This window comes from Castanea sativa, chromosome 1 (genome assembly GCF_040712315.1).
Source record: "Castanea sativa cultivar Marrone di Chiusa Pesio chromosome 1, ASM4071231v1".
Classification (NCBI taxonomy): Eukaryota; Viridiplantae; Streptophyta; class Magnoliopsida; order Fagales; family Fagaceae; genus Castanea; species Castanea sativa.
Window position 1 is genome coordinate 54,529,171 of NC_134013.1, and position 15,637 is coordinate 54,544,807.

Genomic DNA, 15,637 nt, shown 5'->3' on the forward strand with positions numbered 1-15,637 from the left:
GAAGTCAATGCACGTCCTTCATTTGCCATTGCTCTTTTTTACCATAACCACGTTTGCAAGCCAATCAGCTTCTAGTAGTTTCTCTACTTCTTCAGTTACAGTTTTGTTGCGTTCTGGTGCAAACACTCTCCGCTTCTGCTGTATAGGTTTGTATTCTGGGTTGACATTAAGACAATGATGTATGATCTTCCTATCAATCCCAGGCATATCTTCGTGTTTCCAAGTAAAACATCTTGGTTTGCCCTTAAGAAGGAGATCATTTTCTCTTTCGCAGGGGTTGGAAGTGTCGTTCCGATCTTTAATATCTTCGTTGAGTCTCCTAGGACGATCTCCACTTCTTATGGTGTTTCTGATGGTTTGGGAATGGGCTCTAGTTCATTGATCACCCATGTTTGATTCTTTCTAGATGCTAAGGTAGCTTGATAGCACTCTCTTGCCAGAACTTGGTCTCCTTTGATTTCTCCTACCTCATGGGCTGTTGGAAACTTTACTTTCAAGTAATATGTTGACGTTGTTGCTCTTAGTATGTTAAGTGCAGGTCTTCCTAAGATGATGTTGTATGTTGAAGGGCAATCAACTATAAGGAAATCAATTTCCTTGGTGACCTGTGCTAGATAAGTTCTTGCAGTTATAGTTAAAGTGACGATGGCTTTAGGGACGATCCTATCCTCTGTGAAGCTTACCAGAGGCGAGGTGAAAGGCCTAATCTTCTTCTTATCCAGCTTCATTTGCTGAAATGTGGGCAAGTAGATGATATCTGCTGAGCTTCCATTGTTAATGAGCACTCGTTGGATGTTGAACTCTTCCATTTTGAGCATGATTACAAGTGAATCGTCATGGGGTTGCTTGATGCCACGACCGTCTCTCTCTGAGAAGACAATATTGGATTCGTCATTCCTTGCAATCTTCATTGGAGGGAGCCATGAATGGATGCTGTTTATCTCCCTTCTCTGTGCCTTTTTCAGGGATTTCAACATTCTGTCTGTTGTTACTCCTCCTGATATCGTCTTTATTTCTCCTGTAGGGCGTTTGGTATCCCCTATCTCTGGAGTTTTGACCCGGTCGTCCTTCCGTTGGTATTTGTATGGCTCTGTCTTTCTGACGTATTTCTGCAACTTCCCTTGCCGGATTAAAGTTTCCACCCGGTCTTTCAAATTCCTACACTCATCAGTACGATGCCCGTGGTCCTGGTGGAATCTACAGTACTTGCTCTTGTCTCTTCTTTCTATTGGAGTGCTAATTGGCTTCGGCCATTGCAGGGAAGGATCGTCTCTTATCTGTATGAGGACCTGCTCAATTGGCATTATTAGAGGAGTGAAGTTGGTGAATTTGGGTTTCCTATCTAGAAGCTCCTTCTTTTTCCCAATGGTTTGTCCACCACTTCGTGTCTCCTTCTTTTTATCCTGATTGCTGTTTGTTCCTTCGTCTCTCTTCCTTTTCCCTTTCATCTCCTTTGCGAGCATTGCATCCTCTGCATTCATGTACTTCTAAGCTTTACGGAGCAACTCCGCTACTGTTTTTGGTGGACTTTTAGTGATTGAGAAGAAGAAATCTCCTGGTAGTAATCTTGCTCGGAAGGTTGTTAGGATGACTTGATCTTCAGCTTCGTTAACCTGCAGCAACTCCTTATTAAACAAAGTAACGTACTGCGTTAGTGATTCTCCTTCTGCTTGCTGGATGTTGAGAAGATGACCGGTTGGCTTTTTTTTTTGCCCTCTAATGAAATGACGAACAAAACCCTTGTTAAATTGTTCAAAGTCTACAATGGTTCCTAGGGGTATCTTGCTGAACTATACTCTGGCTGCTCCCTTTAGTGTTGTTGGGAATGCCCTACAAATCACTTCATCTAGGGTCATCTCCAATAGCATCAGAGTCTTGAAAGATTCGATGTGATCCAAGGGATCCTTGGAACCATCATATGAATCCAATTATGGGAGACAGAATTTTGGTGGGAGGGGACGATTCAACACTTCATTAGTGAATGGTGAGTCCGTCCTTTGAATCATCCCATCCAAGTTCTCTCCGCCTTTGTCCTTCATTGCGCTTTTTAGTTTGTCCACCTCCTTTCTCATGTTGTGGAGCTCATTCTCCACCCTAGTGGAATCTCCTCCTGAAGTCCTGTCTCTTCTATTGGCTTGAGAATTTGATTCTTCTATATTTTGGTTTTCACCTACTCGCCAACATTTTGTGTTTTAAGACTCCATCTTCTTTCGTAGCTCTTCATTTTGGCGACTTAGCTCTTCCACATTTGCCAAGAGGGCTTGGATTTGTTGTAGTTGCATAGCATCTGGCTGAGGTCCAATCTCTGCTTTCATCTCATTCTTCGAGGAACCCTTTTGTCACTGGGAATGGCTTGAATGATTAGCGTTTCCCACAAACGACGTCAAACCAATGATGCAATAAAGCAACAGTTAAGCTCCTTGTTGTAGCGGATGGACGATGCTGTGAATGGGGTCGTCTCTATTGATGAGAAACCTACAAAATGAATTGGTGGGAAGAGTAACATGCTAGTGTGGCGTCAGCCAAACCACCTCCAATGCTTAAGTCAGTAAGGGAGAAAGATTCTAGAGAGAAAAATGAGTAGAGAATGATTTTGTAGAGTATTTGTGTGTATCTTTAGCTTCCATTATCTTCTCTTTTATAGTTGTATTCCTCATTAATGGGCAATGATGCGCTGCATTTATGCTCAACGGCTAGTGCGTTATAGAATCTTTGTCTGGAAGCCACAGCTCATTCTATGACCGTTACTCTGTCAGTTACGTTTTGTCATCAATGATCGTAATAAATGCGTAACGTCTTCTCTGAGTGAATGAAGATGTTCATATAATGACGATCATAAATTTCTGGTTCATCAACTACCAAGTCCTAAAACATAAGATCCAAATTCTAATCCTTATCCTAATCTATTGCATAATGTTATTAGAATTCTATTCAAATTCAAACTTCTTCAACTACTTCAGAATTATTTGCCATTTGGCCTTGGGACACAACCTTCCCTTCCCCTTCTGATGAACCTTGTCCTCAAGATTCTGTAAAATACTTCTGATGAACCTTGTCCTCAAGATTCTGTAAAATAGAAATTAACCCTTGCTCACATTGATTGGAGAATACTCAGCCTCGAATTTTGAAGTGTTGAAAGAAAATTATGACCATTGAGACTAGCACCAATTCGTTAACCTTTTCTGTGAGCACTAGAAACAAAAATATCTTACTTCTTATACTCTTGAACTCATTGAGAATGACAAATTCAATGTGTGGGATTGAGATCGGCTCATTTGAATTCATGAAAAGATCCCTTTGATCAATCTTTTCCACTTCATTGAACCTTTGATCTTCAAACTCAATTTTTGTAGAAAGTGCACCCTCCAACATATTACTTTCTTGAATTGTTGGAGATGCTTGGAGCATATCACTTTGATTCTTCGAAATTTCATGGAATCCTTGATCTTTCGATTGTTCTTTGAGTTCCAAAAGTACATTAGATTGTTTATCTAAGACCTCTATCATTTGATCCCACAAATCTTGCATCCTTGATATGCTTTTGGACATGTCCTTGACAATCTCTAACATATGGTTAACATGCTCTGACATTATTCGTTGTTCTTCGGGATTGAAGCTTTGATATAGACAAGACATGATTTACCTTCAGCTTGATGCAAAAACTAAATTTTTTTTTTTTGGGTGTGGGTTGTAGGGACTAGTGTGTGGGGTTTCCTTTTAGGCTGGGTCAGAAACTATTTGGGGTTTTAAGGCAAGGGAAATAAAAAGCAAGTTAGAGGTGGTATGATTACTGGTTGACAAGTTGGACTCTTGATGGAATGGGTTATTTAGGCTCTGATACCAAATGTTGTGAACTGAGATGATTGAAAGATAGTGTAGTCGATTCGAGATGACCAATCTCCTAAACTTAAGAGAGGAAATAGACATTTTTTGGTTATTTTCTGCTTCCTTTATTCATAATTCATATGTACATAAATACTAGTGAGGAGATAAACTTCATCACTACCAAGCCCTAAAACATAGGATCTAACTCCTACTTAAATTTAAATACAAATTGAAATTAAATCCTAATCCTCATCCTAATCTACTACATAATTTTATTAGAATTCTATTCAAATTCAAACTTCTTCAACTACTTCAGAATTATTTGCCATTTGGCCTTGGGACACTACTTATCCTCCCATTCAAGGAAGATATCAAGGAGCCCAACATCCAGAGAAAACTGTATCACATCCACCGAAGTGAAGACCTCTAAAAACTTAGAAATTCCAATTTTTAAGAAGAGGTTAGAGAATAGAAACTTTGCAAAATTGCCAATAAATTTTCCTTCCTTGGCTATGATTCTGGAATTAGAAGTTAGAACCCACCATTTCACTTACGTGAATTGGGTTGCAGTAACAGAACCATAGGATTTGTTTATAGAAGATGGTGTACTGGTGGAGACTTTAAAGTAAAAGGATTAAGCTCTTCTCTAAAAAGAAAAAGGGAAAAGTATTAAGTGTATGAAGGTTTTAAGGAAAATTAGCTAATTTGGCATTTAATACCTAATAATGGCTGATGATGCGAGAAATTACCGAGTTGAGGACCTCGTCTCACTAAATGGATGATCATGTGGTTGGTTGTGTCTCTGGTGTAAACCTGCAAGAAAGCCTGGGAAAGAAGTGTGATACACAGGTGTGGTGTTTGCCGAAAACACTTCGATGCTTAAGTCAGAAAGGAAGAAAATGATCTAGAGAGAAAATGACTTGGAGTGGTTTTTGGATGAGTATTTGTGTGTACCTTTGGATTATGTTGCTTCTTTCTTTTATAGTTGTTTTCCTATTTTTATGGATAATGAATTCTAGCATTTATGAGCAACAACTAGTATTTCATCAATGGGAGCCTAGAGGTGCACAATTCACTTGTTACCACTGCTTTGTCTGTTTCGTTTTATCACCAATGCACGCAATAAATGTGTAACGCTCGTTTGGATTGTCATTAACATTGAATGACGGTCCCACATAATTTTCTGACTCGTCAGTTACCCCTTGTTCATGTTCTTGTCGTTGAGACGAGGTGAGAACAAAACCGTTCGTCGCTTTGTGTTCCATGTTCGGTGCATTTATTGTGAAATGACATCTTGTCTATTATGCGCCACATGTATGGTTAGGATGTCCTCATCGTGTCACTTTTCCTCGATTTTTCGACTCACAATCCCCCATTCATTTCGTGCTTTTCCCTCCTTTTCTTTTCATTTTTGTTCAGTTTTCTTTTTCCTTTGTGGCGTTTCATCTGCTTCGGAGTTCTCCTTCTTCCTGACTTTTCCTCGTTTCCTCTTTATTTTTCTGGTAAGTTTTTCGTGCTCCCTTCTCTGCTTTTGTCCTTTCATGGTGGATTACTCTTTCGTTTGGTTGGATTGCCCCTCAGTTTCTTTAATCTTTGCTCGATTATGTGGTCTGCTTGGGACTATAGGTAGAAAGCATCCTAGGGATCACCTAATCTTTGATAATGTCAAGGGAAGGTGAGGTCAGGTCTAGCAAGCTCGAGACGAGTTTGTCTTCTTCCGAGGATCATGGCGTCCTTAAGGTCATGTCTCCTTCTACACCTCATAAAGCTTGGGGTATATGTTGTTCTCTTAATGAGAAGGACAAGAAGAGGATTAGGGATAGGTTCCAATTCCCCTTTTCTGTAAAAATTAAGATCCCTGATGGTGACGATAGGGTCTGTCACTCTTATGCTGACGAAGTCTGCTTTTATGAGGCTGACTTCATCAGTGGGCTCCGTTTCCCAATCCATCCCTTCATTAGAGAGCTTTTCTTCCTTGAATGGTGGTATGGATGTCTGCCAATGACGAAGACACCATTAGGATAGACGAGTTCCTACACTTCTATCGTCTTCAAAAGTCCAAGGACCCAGGCTATTGGGAGTTCGCTCCGGGTGAGGGCCTAGACAATGCCCCTAAGCTGCGTCGTAGTTGGGGAACTCCTGTTTCTGGTGCGTCTTTTAGCTTATTTTACTTGTACACATCTGATTCTCCAAGTGGTCATGATGCTGATATTAATATTTTCGTTTTTGTAACTTTTATTCGTCCGCGTCTTAAGAGGAGATATCACGCTCGTGTTGAAAAATTTAGAGAATACCTTGAGACGGTTAAAAATTTCGATGAGCTTATCTCTCCCCAATTTCTTTTCCTCCATTTCCTTGGTCCTGAGCCTTCCAACCGCGTTCAAAAGAACATTGACATCATTAAGAAGAGTGAATTCACCACATCGTCTTTTTCATAAGTGAGTTTGATGCGCTTGTACTTACATCTCTCTTTTTCTTTTTTTTTCTTTTTTCTTTTTAGGAATGACGACCAAGTTCAACAAGGCAAAATTGTCTAAGATCCAAGAGAAGAAAGCAAAGGTTGGTTTGATAGGTGGCCTTTTGACGAGTGAGCGTCAATGGGACAGTGAGCCACCTAAGGACGACCCTATGATGGCTTCGCCTGTTGCGAAGGTTGTCCCTCAACGTCCATCCTTGCCTACCTCCTCTTCTGAGCTGATCACTAATGATGCCCTAAAGCTCAAAGGAAAGGATAAGGCGTCTAAAGGTTCTTTCTGGGATGATACAGGGGTTGCGGTGTTAAAAGCCCATGAGGCGATATCAGTTGACGATCTTACACCTCTAGGGGTGAGGCCGTCTCATAAGTTGATGTCTTCTTGTGTGCATAAGGTTATGCAGTTATGAACAGCGAATGAGACTTTTCTTCTTCTTTTAGTGTTTTCCCTATTTTAACGGCTCTCTTCGCTCTTTGCAGGTGCTAGGAAAATCTTTGTACATTTCTGGGAAGTACTTAGATTACGAGGAGAAGTATGTGGTGGCGAAGTCCAAGGTGGAGTCCCTTTCTGCAGAGAATGAATCACTCAAGAGCCAGGTTTCCACCCTTGCTGAGGAGTCTAGGAAGGACAAGGAACGTCTGAAGACTCTAGAGAAGAGCCTTGACACTAAAAAGGCCTTTTCAAAGTTGAAGGACAAGTAGATTGACGAGGCCCTTCTAAAGGTTGAGAAGGCTAGCTCGGAGAGAGTGAAGAAGTTCAAAGTTTTGGATGAGTACTTGGATAAACTTTGCAACTACTACGTGGAAGGTTTTGATCTTTTCCGTAAGTACTTGGCCAAGCACCATCCAGAGTTGGACTTCTCCAAGCTAGACATGAAAGAGGTGTAAAGGGAGATCTTGGCAGATTGTCCTTCAAAGTTGCAACAAAAGTAGCTAACAGCGTCCCAATAGATCTGTCCCCTTCTAACCTTCCTTGAAAATTCCCCTATTTTTTTTTGTAAGGCAAAAACAGGGCTCACTGTTTTAAGCATGCCTATTTTACTTTTCTTCTTTGAACAATCTTTTGGATAATCTTTTGGGCTTGTCTGTTTTGAGCATATTTTATGTATATCTTTATCCTTGAAAATGTTTGGCAACTATCTTTATGAATGACAGCATGGCTATGTGCCAAATAATTTTTTGACGAAGTTGTATGTATTAATCACTTCCATTAGGTCATGTGTGAATGACGAACTTGTTTTGTATTAACAACTTTATTTTAAATCATGTGTGAATGATGACTTTGTTATGTATCAATAACTTTGTTAAGTAAGATATTAATGATGACGTTGTTATGTGTAAAAAGCTTTATTAAGTCATGTATGAATGACGATTTTGTTATGTCTCAACAACTTTGCTAAGTCATATATGAATGAGGACTTTGTTATGTATCAATAACTTTATCAAGTCATGTATGAATGATGATTTTGTTATGTATTAATAACTTTTATTAAGTCATATGTGAATGATGATGTTATTATGTATCAATAACTTTATCAAGTCATGTAAGAATGACGATTTTGTTATGTATTTATAACTTTTATTAAGTCATGTATGAATGACGATTTTGTTATGTATTAATAACTTTTATTAGGTCATGTATGAATGAAGATTTCGTTATGTATTAATAACTTTTATTAAGTCATGTATGAATGATGATTTCGTTATATATTAATAACTTTTCTCATGCATGAATGGTGTTTATATTAATACTTTTTCTAAGTATCAATAACATATGGCCATAAAAAAATCAGCTATGCATAGTTCCTGAATAGTACTTCTACCATGTTTTATTGATAGAGAGACAAAACATTCCTTCATCTATTTAAAGCAGATGATAATAAAAAGAGAAAAATAGAAGTAAACATTTTGGAATACGAGGGATTATTCTTACTGGTAGTATCTCTTGGCCGTCCATGGAAGAGGTAGTTCTTGGCCGTCCAAGGTCTTCAAGTAGTATAATCCTTCTCTAGAGTGGTGAATGACTTGGTAGGGTCCTTCCCATGCTGGGCCTAGCTTCCCTTGGGACGAGTCCTTTGTTGCCGGCAAGACTTTCCTAAGGACGAGATCACCTACATTGAATCTTCTCACCTTCACCTTCTTGTTGTAGTATCTGGCCATTGCTCCCCTATACTTTTCCATCCACTTCGTAGTTTCGTCTCTCACCTCGTCAATTAAATCGAAATTATTTTTGAGTTCTTGGCAGTTCCTCTGCTCTTTGTACGCTTTGACCTAGATATGCCAGTCTTACTTCCATTAGTATGATGGCTTTAGTTTCAAATGTTAGTCTGAATGGTGTTTCTCCTGTTAGCGCTCTTATGGTCATCCAGTATGCCGATAGAACGTTAGGCAGCTCTTCTGGCCATGCACCCTTTGCCCCCTCAAGACAAGTTTTGATAATTTTTAGTAAGTTTTTGTTCGTCACTTTGGTTTGGCTACTAGGTTGAGGGTGACTTGGAGAGGAGTAATGGTTTTTTATGCCTAAATCTTGGCAAAATTTTCAAAATTTGGGGTTGTTAAACTGCTTCCAGTTCTCTGATATGATTATGTTTGGAATGCCAAATCTGCAGATTATGTTCTTTCATATAAAGCTGGTAATCTTGGTTTCTATGATCATCGCAGTTGGCTCGGCTTCCACCCACTTTGTGAAGTAATCGATTATGACGATCAAGAAGATGTACTGCTTCCTTCCTATGAGGAGTGGTCCCATTATGTCGATTCCCTATTGAGTGAAAGGCCATAGAATGGTTATTGGCATTGATAGGTTCAAACAATATCCTCGTCTAGAGAAAAAGGCTATGGACGAAGGTAGCCCCAGTCCTCATCCATGAATACTTCCACCTGACGAGGAGAGGACCATTTTCTCGTAATCAATAGCGAAGCGTTACACAGACAATTATGAGTCTCTTTCCCGTTGGAGAGGCTAAAACCTCCCCATAACACCTCAAACAGACGTTACAGATAACACATTGAAGGCCACCATCAATACACCTCCAACGGCTAGGAGAAGAAAATAGGTATATATACCAGAACCTTTAACTGGAGAAGGTACGAAAAATATAACTCAGGAACTCTGACACTTTGGTGCTAGGCATTTCTTTCTCTCTCTCAATTACTTGACTTTACCATCGGAGGTTCCGTGGCCAGCACCACCCCGGTGTTCTTTGATTTCACAGTCCTGCAGGGCTTTGGACGAACTTGGTCAGCTCTCTTCCTAGACGATCATTTAGACTGATGATTTCAGCATCATCAGGCGTCATTGGCTCACTAGGTCTCATTTGGACGTTCGCAAAGCGTTGGCACTAGTCACATGCTTTGAATAGGTCATATGCATCCTTTTGTAGCATTAGCCAGCAATAACTTGCTCTAAGTGATTTTTCTACCAAAGATCTTACTCCCGCGTGGTTACTGCAAATTCCTTCGTGGATCTTTTGAAGTATGTAGTTAGCGTCTTCCTTGTTAACACAATGGAGATAGGGGAGGGAATGTCCTCATCTATATAAGGCATCATCAATAATGACGAAACGAGCAACTCTGATCTGTACCTTTCGTGCTTTATTCTTGTCTTCTAAGAGTTGACCTTCTTTCAAGTAGTGAAAGATGAAAGTCATCCATTCATCTTGTTCTTGTATTTTCATCACCTGTTCTCCCTTAGTGTTGGGCTGTATTCTTGTTTCCATGCATAACTTTGGAGATATGCTGTGTTCATCTGACGAGGCTAGTCATGCTAAGAAATTAGCTTCAGTATTGTTTGCACGAGGGATTTACTGGAACTCGACATTGTCGAAATGTTGTTGGAGTTCTTTGACGATCTTTAGATACTTCTACATTCTTTCTTCCTTTACTTCATAATCTCCTTTTACTTGGCCAACTACAAGCTGAGAATCAGTTTAGACGATAAGGGTCTTTGCTTCGAGGACTCTTGCAAGACTTTATCCTGTTAGAAGTGCTTTATACTTGGCTTCATTGTTGGTTGCTGGGAACTGTAGACCGTGTACTTCAGGATTTCTCCTTCTGGTGATATAAGGACCACACCTGCTCCTCCGGCCTTCTTGGTGGCAGACCCATCTGTCTGGCCCATCCATGTCTTCTTTTAGGGTTCTTCTTCTTCTTGAGGATAAGTGAATTCTGCAATGAAATTAGCAAGGACCTGAGCTTTCATTGCTACCCGAGACCGATATTCTATGTCAAACTAGCCAAGCTCTATAGCCCATTAGACGAGGCGCCCTACTACATCTATCTTTTTCATTGTCTTTCTTATTGGTTGGTCTGTCATGACGACGATAGGATGTGCCTTAAAGTAGTGGCGTAGTTTTCTGGAAGCGACTACTAGGGTGAAAGCAATCCTTTCTAACCTTGGGTAATTCACTTCAGTTCCTTATAATGCTTGGCTAGTGTAGTATACCGGCCTCAACACGTCTTCCTCTTGTCTAATCAATGTTGAGCTTACTGTTGTATTAGATACTACCAAATAGAGTTGTAGCTTCTCTCCTATTACTATAGGGCTTAACAATGGCGGCTATGTTAGGTACTCTTTTAACTTCGTCAAGGCTTCCTCACATTTGTCTATCCACTGAAAGGCTTTCTTCAAGACCTTGAAGAATGGTAGACACTTATCTGTCGCTCAAGAGACGAATATGTTCAACGCCGTAACTTATCCTATTAAGCTCTGTACTTCCTTTACTATTTTAGGGGACTTTATCTCCATTATTACCCTTATCTTGTCTGGATTAGCATCTATGCCCTGTTGAGATACCATGAATCTCAAGAATTTCCCTAATAAGACAGCAAAAACACACTTTGTGGGGTTTAGTTTCATCTTATACTTGGGTAGCATGTTGAAGGTTTCCCTCAGGTCATCCAAGTGGTTCGCTTTGTCATTGCTCTTCACCAACATATCATCTACACACACTTCCACATTTCTTCCTATCTGATGAGAGAACATGTGGTTCACCAACCTTTGGCATGTGGCCCCAGCATTCTTAAGTTCAAAAGGCATCACCTTATAACAATATAGCCCTTGGCTAGTGATGAATGCCGTCTTCTCTTGATCTTCCTCGTCCATCATTATTTGATTGTAGCCAGAGAAGGTGTCCATGAAGCTTAAAAGCTTATGTCCAGCAATTGAATCTACTAGTCGGTCGATCCTAGGTAAGGGGAAGCTATCCTTTGGGCATGCCTTGTTGAGATCTGTGAAGTCGACACACATCCTCCACTTGCTGTTGTTTTTCTTTACCATCATTATGTTGTTTAGCCACTCAAGGTAGAACACTTCCCTTATGAAGTCTGCCTCTAGGAGTTTCTTAACCTCCTCTGCTACTTCCTTATTGCTTTCAGACACAAATATTCTTCATCTCTACTGCACTGGTTTGCACTTCGAATTAACATTGAGACAATGCTGGATGACTCCTCTGTCGATTCCTAGCATGTCCTCGCACTTCCAAGCGAAAACTTCTTGGATCTTTATCAAGAAGTTTGTTATCTTCGTCTTCTCTGAGGCTGAAAGTGCTGAACTTATTTTCAGGACTCTGTATGGATCCCTAAGGACGACCTCAATATCCTGTGGCACTTTTGACTGTTCAAGGATTGGTTCAAGTTTGTCTATCATCCACGTGTGGTTTTCTCTAGATGCTAAGGTAGCTTGATAGTATTCGCTTGTAAGGACTTGGTCTCCTCTGATTTCCCTTATGTCATGGGCTGTAGGGAATTTAACCTTTAGGTAATAGGTTGATGTTACCGCTTTCAACTTGCTGAGCGTTGGTCATCCAAGGATGACGTTATATGGTGATAAGAAATCTACTATGAGGAAATCAATCTCCTTAGAGACTTGTGCTGGATAAGTGTCTGCAATTATGGTTAGCTTAACAACGCCTTTGGGAATAACCCTGTCCCTGGTAAAACTTACCAATGGGGAAGTGAATGGTCGAAGCCTTTTTTTGTTCAATTTCATTTGTTGGAAGGCTGGCAGATAGATGATGTCTGCTAAGCTTCCATTGTCTACCAGTACCTGATGCATATGGAACTCTTCCATTATGAGCATTATATTTAGCGGATCTTCATGGGGCTGTCTAATGCCACGAGCATCCTTCTCAGAAAAGACGATGTCTGGTTCGCTGTATCTAGACTTTTTGAAGGTGGGACCTGTGAGTGTACGATATTTACTTCTCTTGCATACACGTACTTCAGTGATTTGGAGGATCTTACTACTACCAATCCTCCCGAGATCATCCTTATTTCTCTTATGGGGGCTTTATTACCCCCCGTCTCTAGCTCATTTTCCTTCTTGTCCCTCTATTGTCTTCTATACGACTCCGTTCTTCGTACAAATTTCTGCAATTTTCCCTAATGGATTAACATTTCTACTTGGTCCTTCAGATGTCTGCATTCATCAGTGCGATGCCCGTGGTCTTGGTAGAATCTGCAATACTTGCTTTTGTCTCTTACTTCTGCTGGAGCGTAAATGGGTCTAGGCCATTGGAGAGAAGATTTGATAGGCATCCTAGGGAGTGAAACTAGTAAACTTAGGTCTTCGATCTTGGAGGTTCTTCTTTTTGTCCAAAGTATGCTCAATACCCCGTGTTTCCTTCATTCTATCAGGGTTGTGACTGATTCCTTTGTCTCTTTTCCTTTTAGTCGTCACTCCTTTAGCTATTACGGCGTCCTCTACTTTCATATACTTTAGGGCATTGTGAAGTAATTCTGCTACTGTTTTCAACGGACTCTTGGTGATTAAGAAGAAGAAATCTCCTGGTAGCAATCCTGCTTGGAAGGTCATCAGGATGACTTGATCTTTCGCTTTGTCCACCTGCAGCAACTCTTTATTGATGCGCGTCACGTATTGCCTCAGCAATTCTCCCTCTGCCTGGCATATGTTGAGAAGATGCCTAGTTGGCTTCTTGTGTCGTTGTTCACCAATGAAATGACGAACAAAGCCTTTGCTAAGCTAATCGAAATTTGCGATGGTGCTTAAGGGCAACTTGCCAAACCACACCCTGGCTGCGCCCTTCAGCGTTGTTGGGAAGGCCATGCATAGTATTTCGTTTGGGTTCATCTATAAAAGCATCAAAGTCTTGAACGACTCAATGTGATCTAAGGGATCTCTTGAGCCGTCAAAGGACTCTAATTGGGTAAGATGAAACTTTGGTAGAAGTGGATGGTTCAACACTTTTGTGGTGAATGGTGAATCCTTCCTTCGGATCATTCCGTCTAAGTTCTCCACGGCTCTGTCTTTTACCGCATTCCTAAGTTTGTCCATCTCCCTTATCATGTTACGAAGCTCGCTCTCCATTCTAGAGGAGTTTTCTTCTGATGTTCTCATCCTCCTGTTCGCCTGGCTATCTGATCCTTCCTCATTATGGTTTCCTTGAATCCTCTAACGCTCTTCTTCATTCTAGTTCTCCTTGATCCGCTATCATTCCTTATTCTGGGATTCAGTGGCTCTCCTCAACTCTTCATTCTGGTGAGTCACTTCTTCTAAGCTGGCTGTTAGGGCTTGGATTTGCTGTGCAGCTAGTTCAGCATCCATATCGTGCTACGAGGTTCTCTTTTGTCACTTAGGGAAGATGGATTTGAATGATCAGCGTTTCCCACAAATGGCACCAAACTGATGATGCAAGAAATCACCAAGTTGAGGCCTCGTCTCACTGGATGGACGATCTTGTGGTTGGTCATGTCTCTGGTGCAAACTTGCACGAAAGCTTGGGAAAGAAGTGTAATACACCAGTGTGGTTTTTTCCAAAAACACTCTAATGTTTAAGTTAGAAAGGAAAAAAAATGATCTAGAGAGAAAAATGACTTGGAATGGTTTTTGGATGAGTATTTGTGTGTGCCTTTGGATTATGTTGTTCCTTTCTTTTATAGTTGTTTTCCTGTCTTTATGGATAATGAATTCTAGCATTTATGAGCAACAACTAGTATGTCATCAATGGGAGTCCTAAGATGCACAGCTCACTTGTGACCGTTGCTCCGTCTATTGCGTTTTATCATCAATGTGTGCAATAAATGTGTAACGCTCGTTTGGATCGTCATTAACATTGAATGACGATCCCACATTATTTTCTAACTCATCAATGGCTATAAAGTACAAACTCTCTCTCTCTCTCTCTCTCTCTCTCTCTCTCTCTCTTATTAGATTCTACAATTGAAGTCCAATTTGTGTCATATGTCTTAAAAGTTTTATTAATTTTGGTGCCAAATGTGGGACCACACCATAAATATCCATCCAAATATTCATTGTATTTACAATAATGCAGAAACCTATGAGTCCAATTAAAAAACGTTTTACAAAGTGAAACATTGTTTCATGTTTCATAGATGATGGAGAAACAAACACAAAAAACTCAAATTATGAAGAGAAAAATTTGAAAGCCACCACCACCATAAGGGCCACTACCCATTGTTACACTAGCCTCCGCTCACCTAGACGACGACTTTGCCATGGTTTGACACAGCTTTGTAGGTTTTATTCTCTAAAATTGTTTGGTTCATTTTTTATTTTTTATATAATTTGGTTAGATTTGATTAGTGGGTTTGATTGTTTGGTAGGTGAAAACAAATCCTAGGCTACTTGGAGTTGAAATCATAAATCTAAGAGTAGAGACAACGAGATAAATATTATTCAAAAAGACATCAATATTATTCAATAAAGATGGTAGAAATAGAGGTTCGGGAATACACCAATCTTACTGAATCTAACTTTAATTAATTTTTTTCAATGGGTTTTGTGAGGCCATAAACGCATAGTGTGTGATACAAAATAAGATATATGCCTATCGTTTGCCTTCTCGTCCAGGACAGTTGTAGTAGCTCTTATTTATAAAAATAAATCCCTCTTTCCAAAAAAAAAAAGAAGGTAAAATGTTGTCCATGATTAAACTTCACCTATTGTGATATGTAGTATAGATTGTACTACAATTTGATTTCAAGCTCATGTGATTTTTTTTTTTTAAATTATGGTAAAAATAGAAATTATATTGATAAACAAAAGAAAAATGTATACAAAAGAAAAGCACATCATGTAATCAACATAAAGAAGAATAGGAGTAATATCAGCAGAGGATCTTTAAACAAAGAGAGCAGTGTCATGAGGACTCGAAGTGTAATCCGGCTGAGCAACAACTAAGCTAAACTTTTCAAACTAAGCTCGAGGAGCCTGCTTAAGGCCACAAAGAGCACGACAAAAGCGACAAACTCGACGCCCTGAGTGAGTATTTCCAAGGGATGGCATCAATATTATTCAATAAAGATGGTAGGAATAGAGGTTCGGGAATACACCAATCTTATTGAATCTAACTTTAATTA

General features: G+C 39.9%; 1 protein-coding gene across 1 annotated transcript; it reads right to left on the reverse strand.

Annotated features, from left to right (window-relative positions):
* Window positions 1–338: 338 nt before the first annotated feature.
* Window positions 339–1,481, reverse strand: LOC142629958 (uncharacterized). The gene has a single exon (XM_075804022.1). It carries the CDS (start codon window positions 1,479–1,481, stop codon window positions 339–341), a length of 1,143 nt encoding a protein of 380 aa, XP_075660137.1.
* Between the last annotated feature and the right edge of the window lie 14,156 nt (window positions 1,482–15,637).

What these genes read in the sequence shown, in the direction of transcription:
- LOC142629958 (XM_075804022.1), bottom strand. Translation starts at nt 1,481, where the DNA reads ATGAATGCAGAGGATGCAATGCTCGCAAAGGAGATGAAAGGGAAAAGG.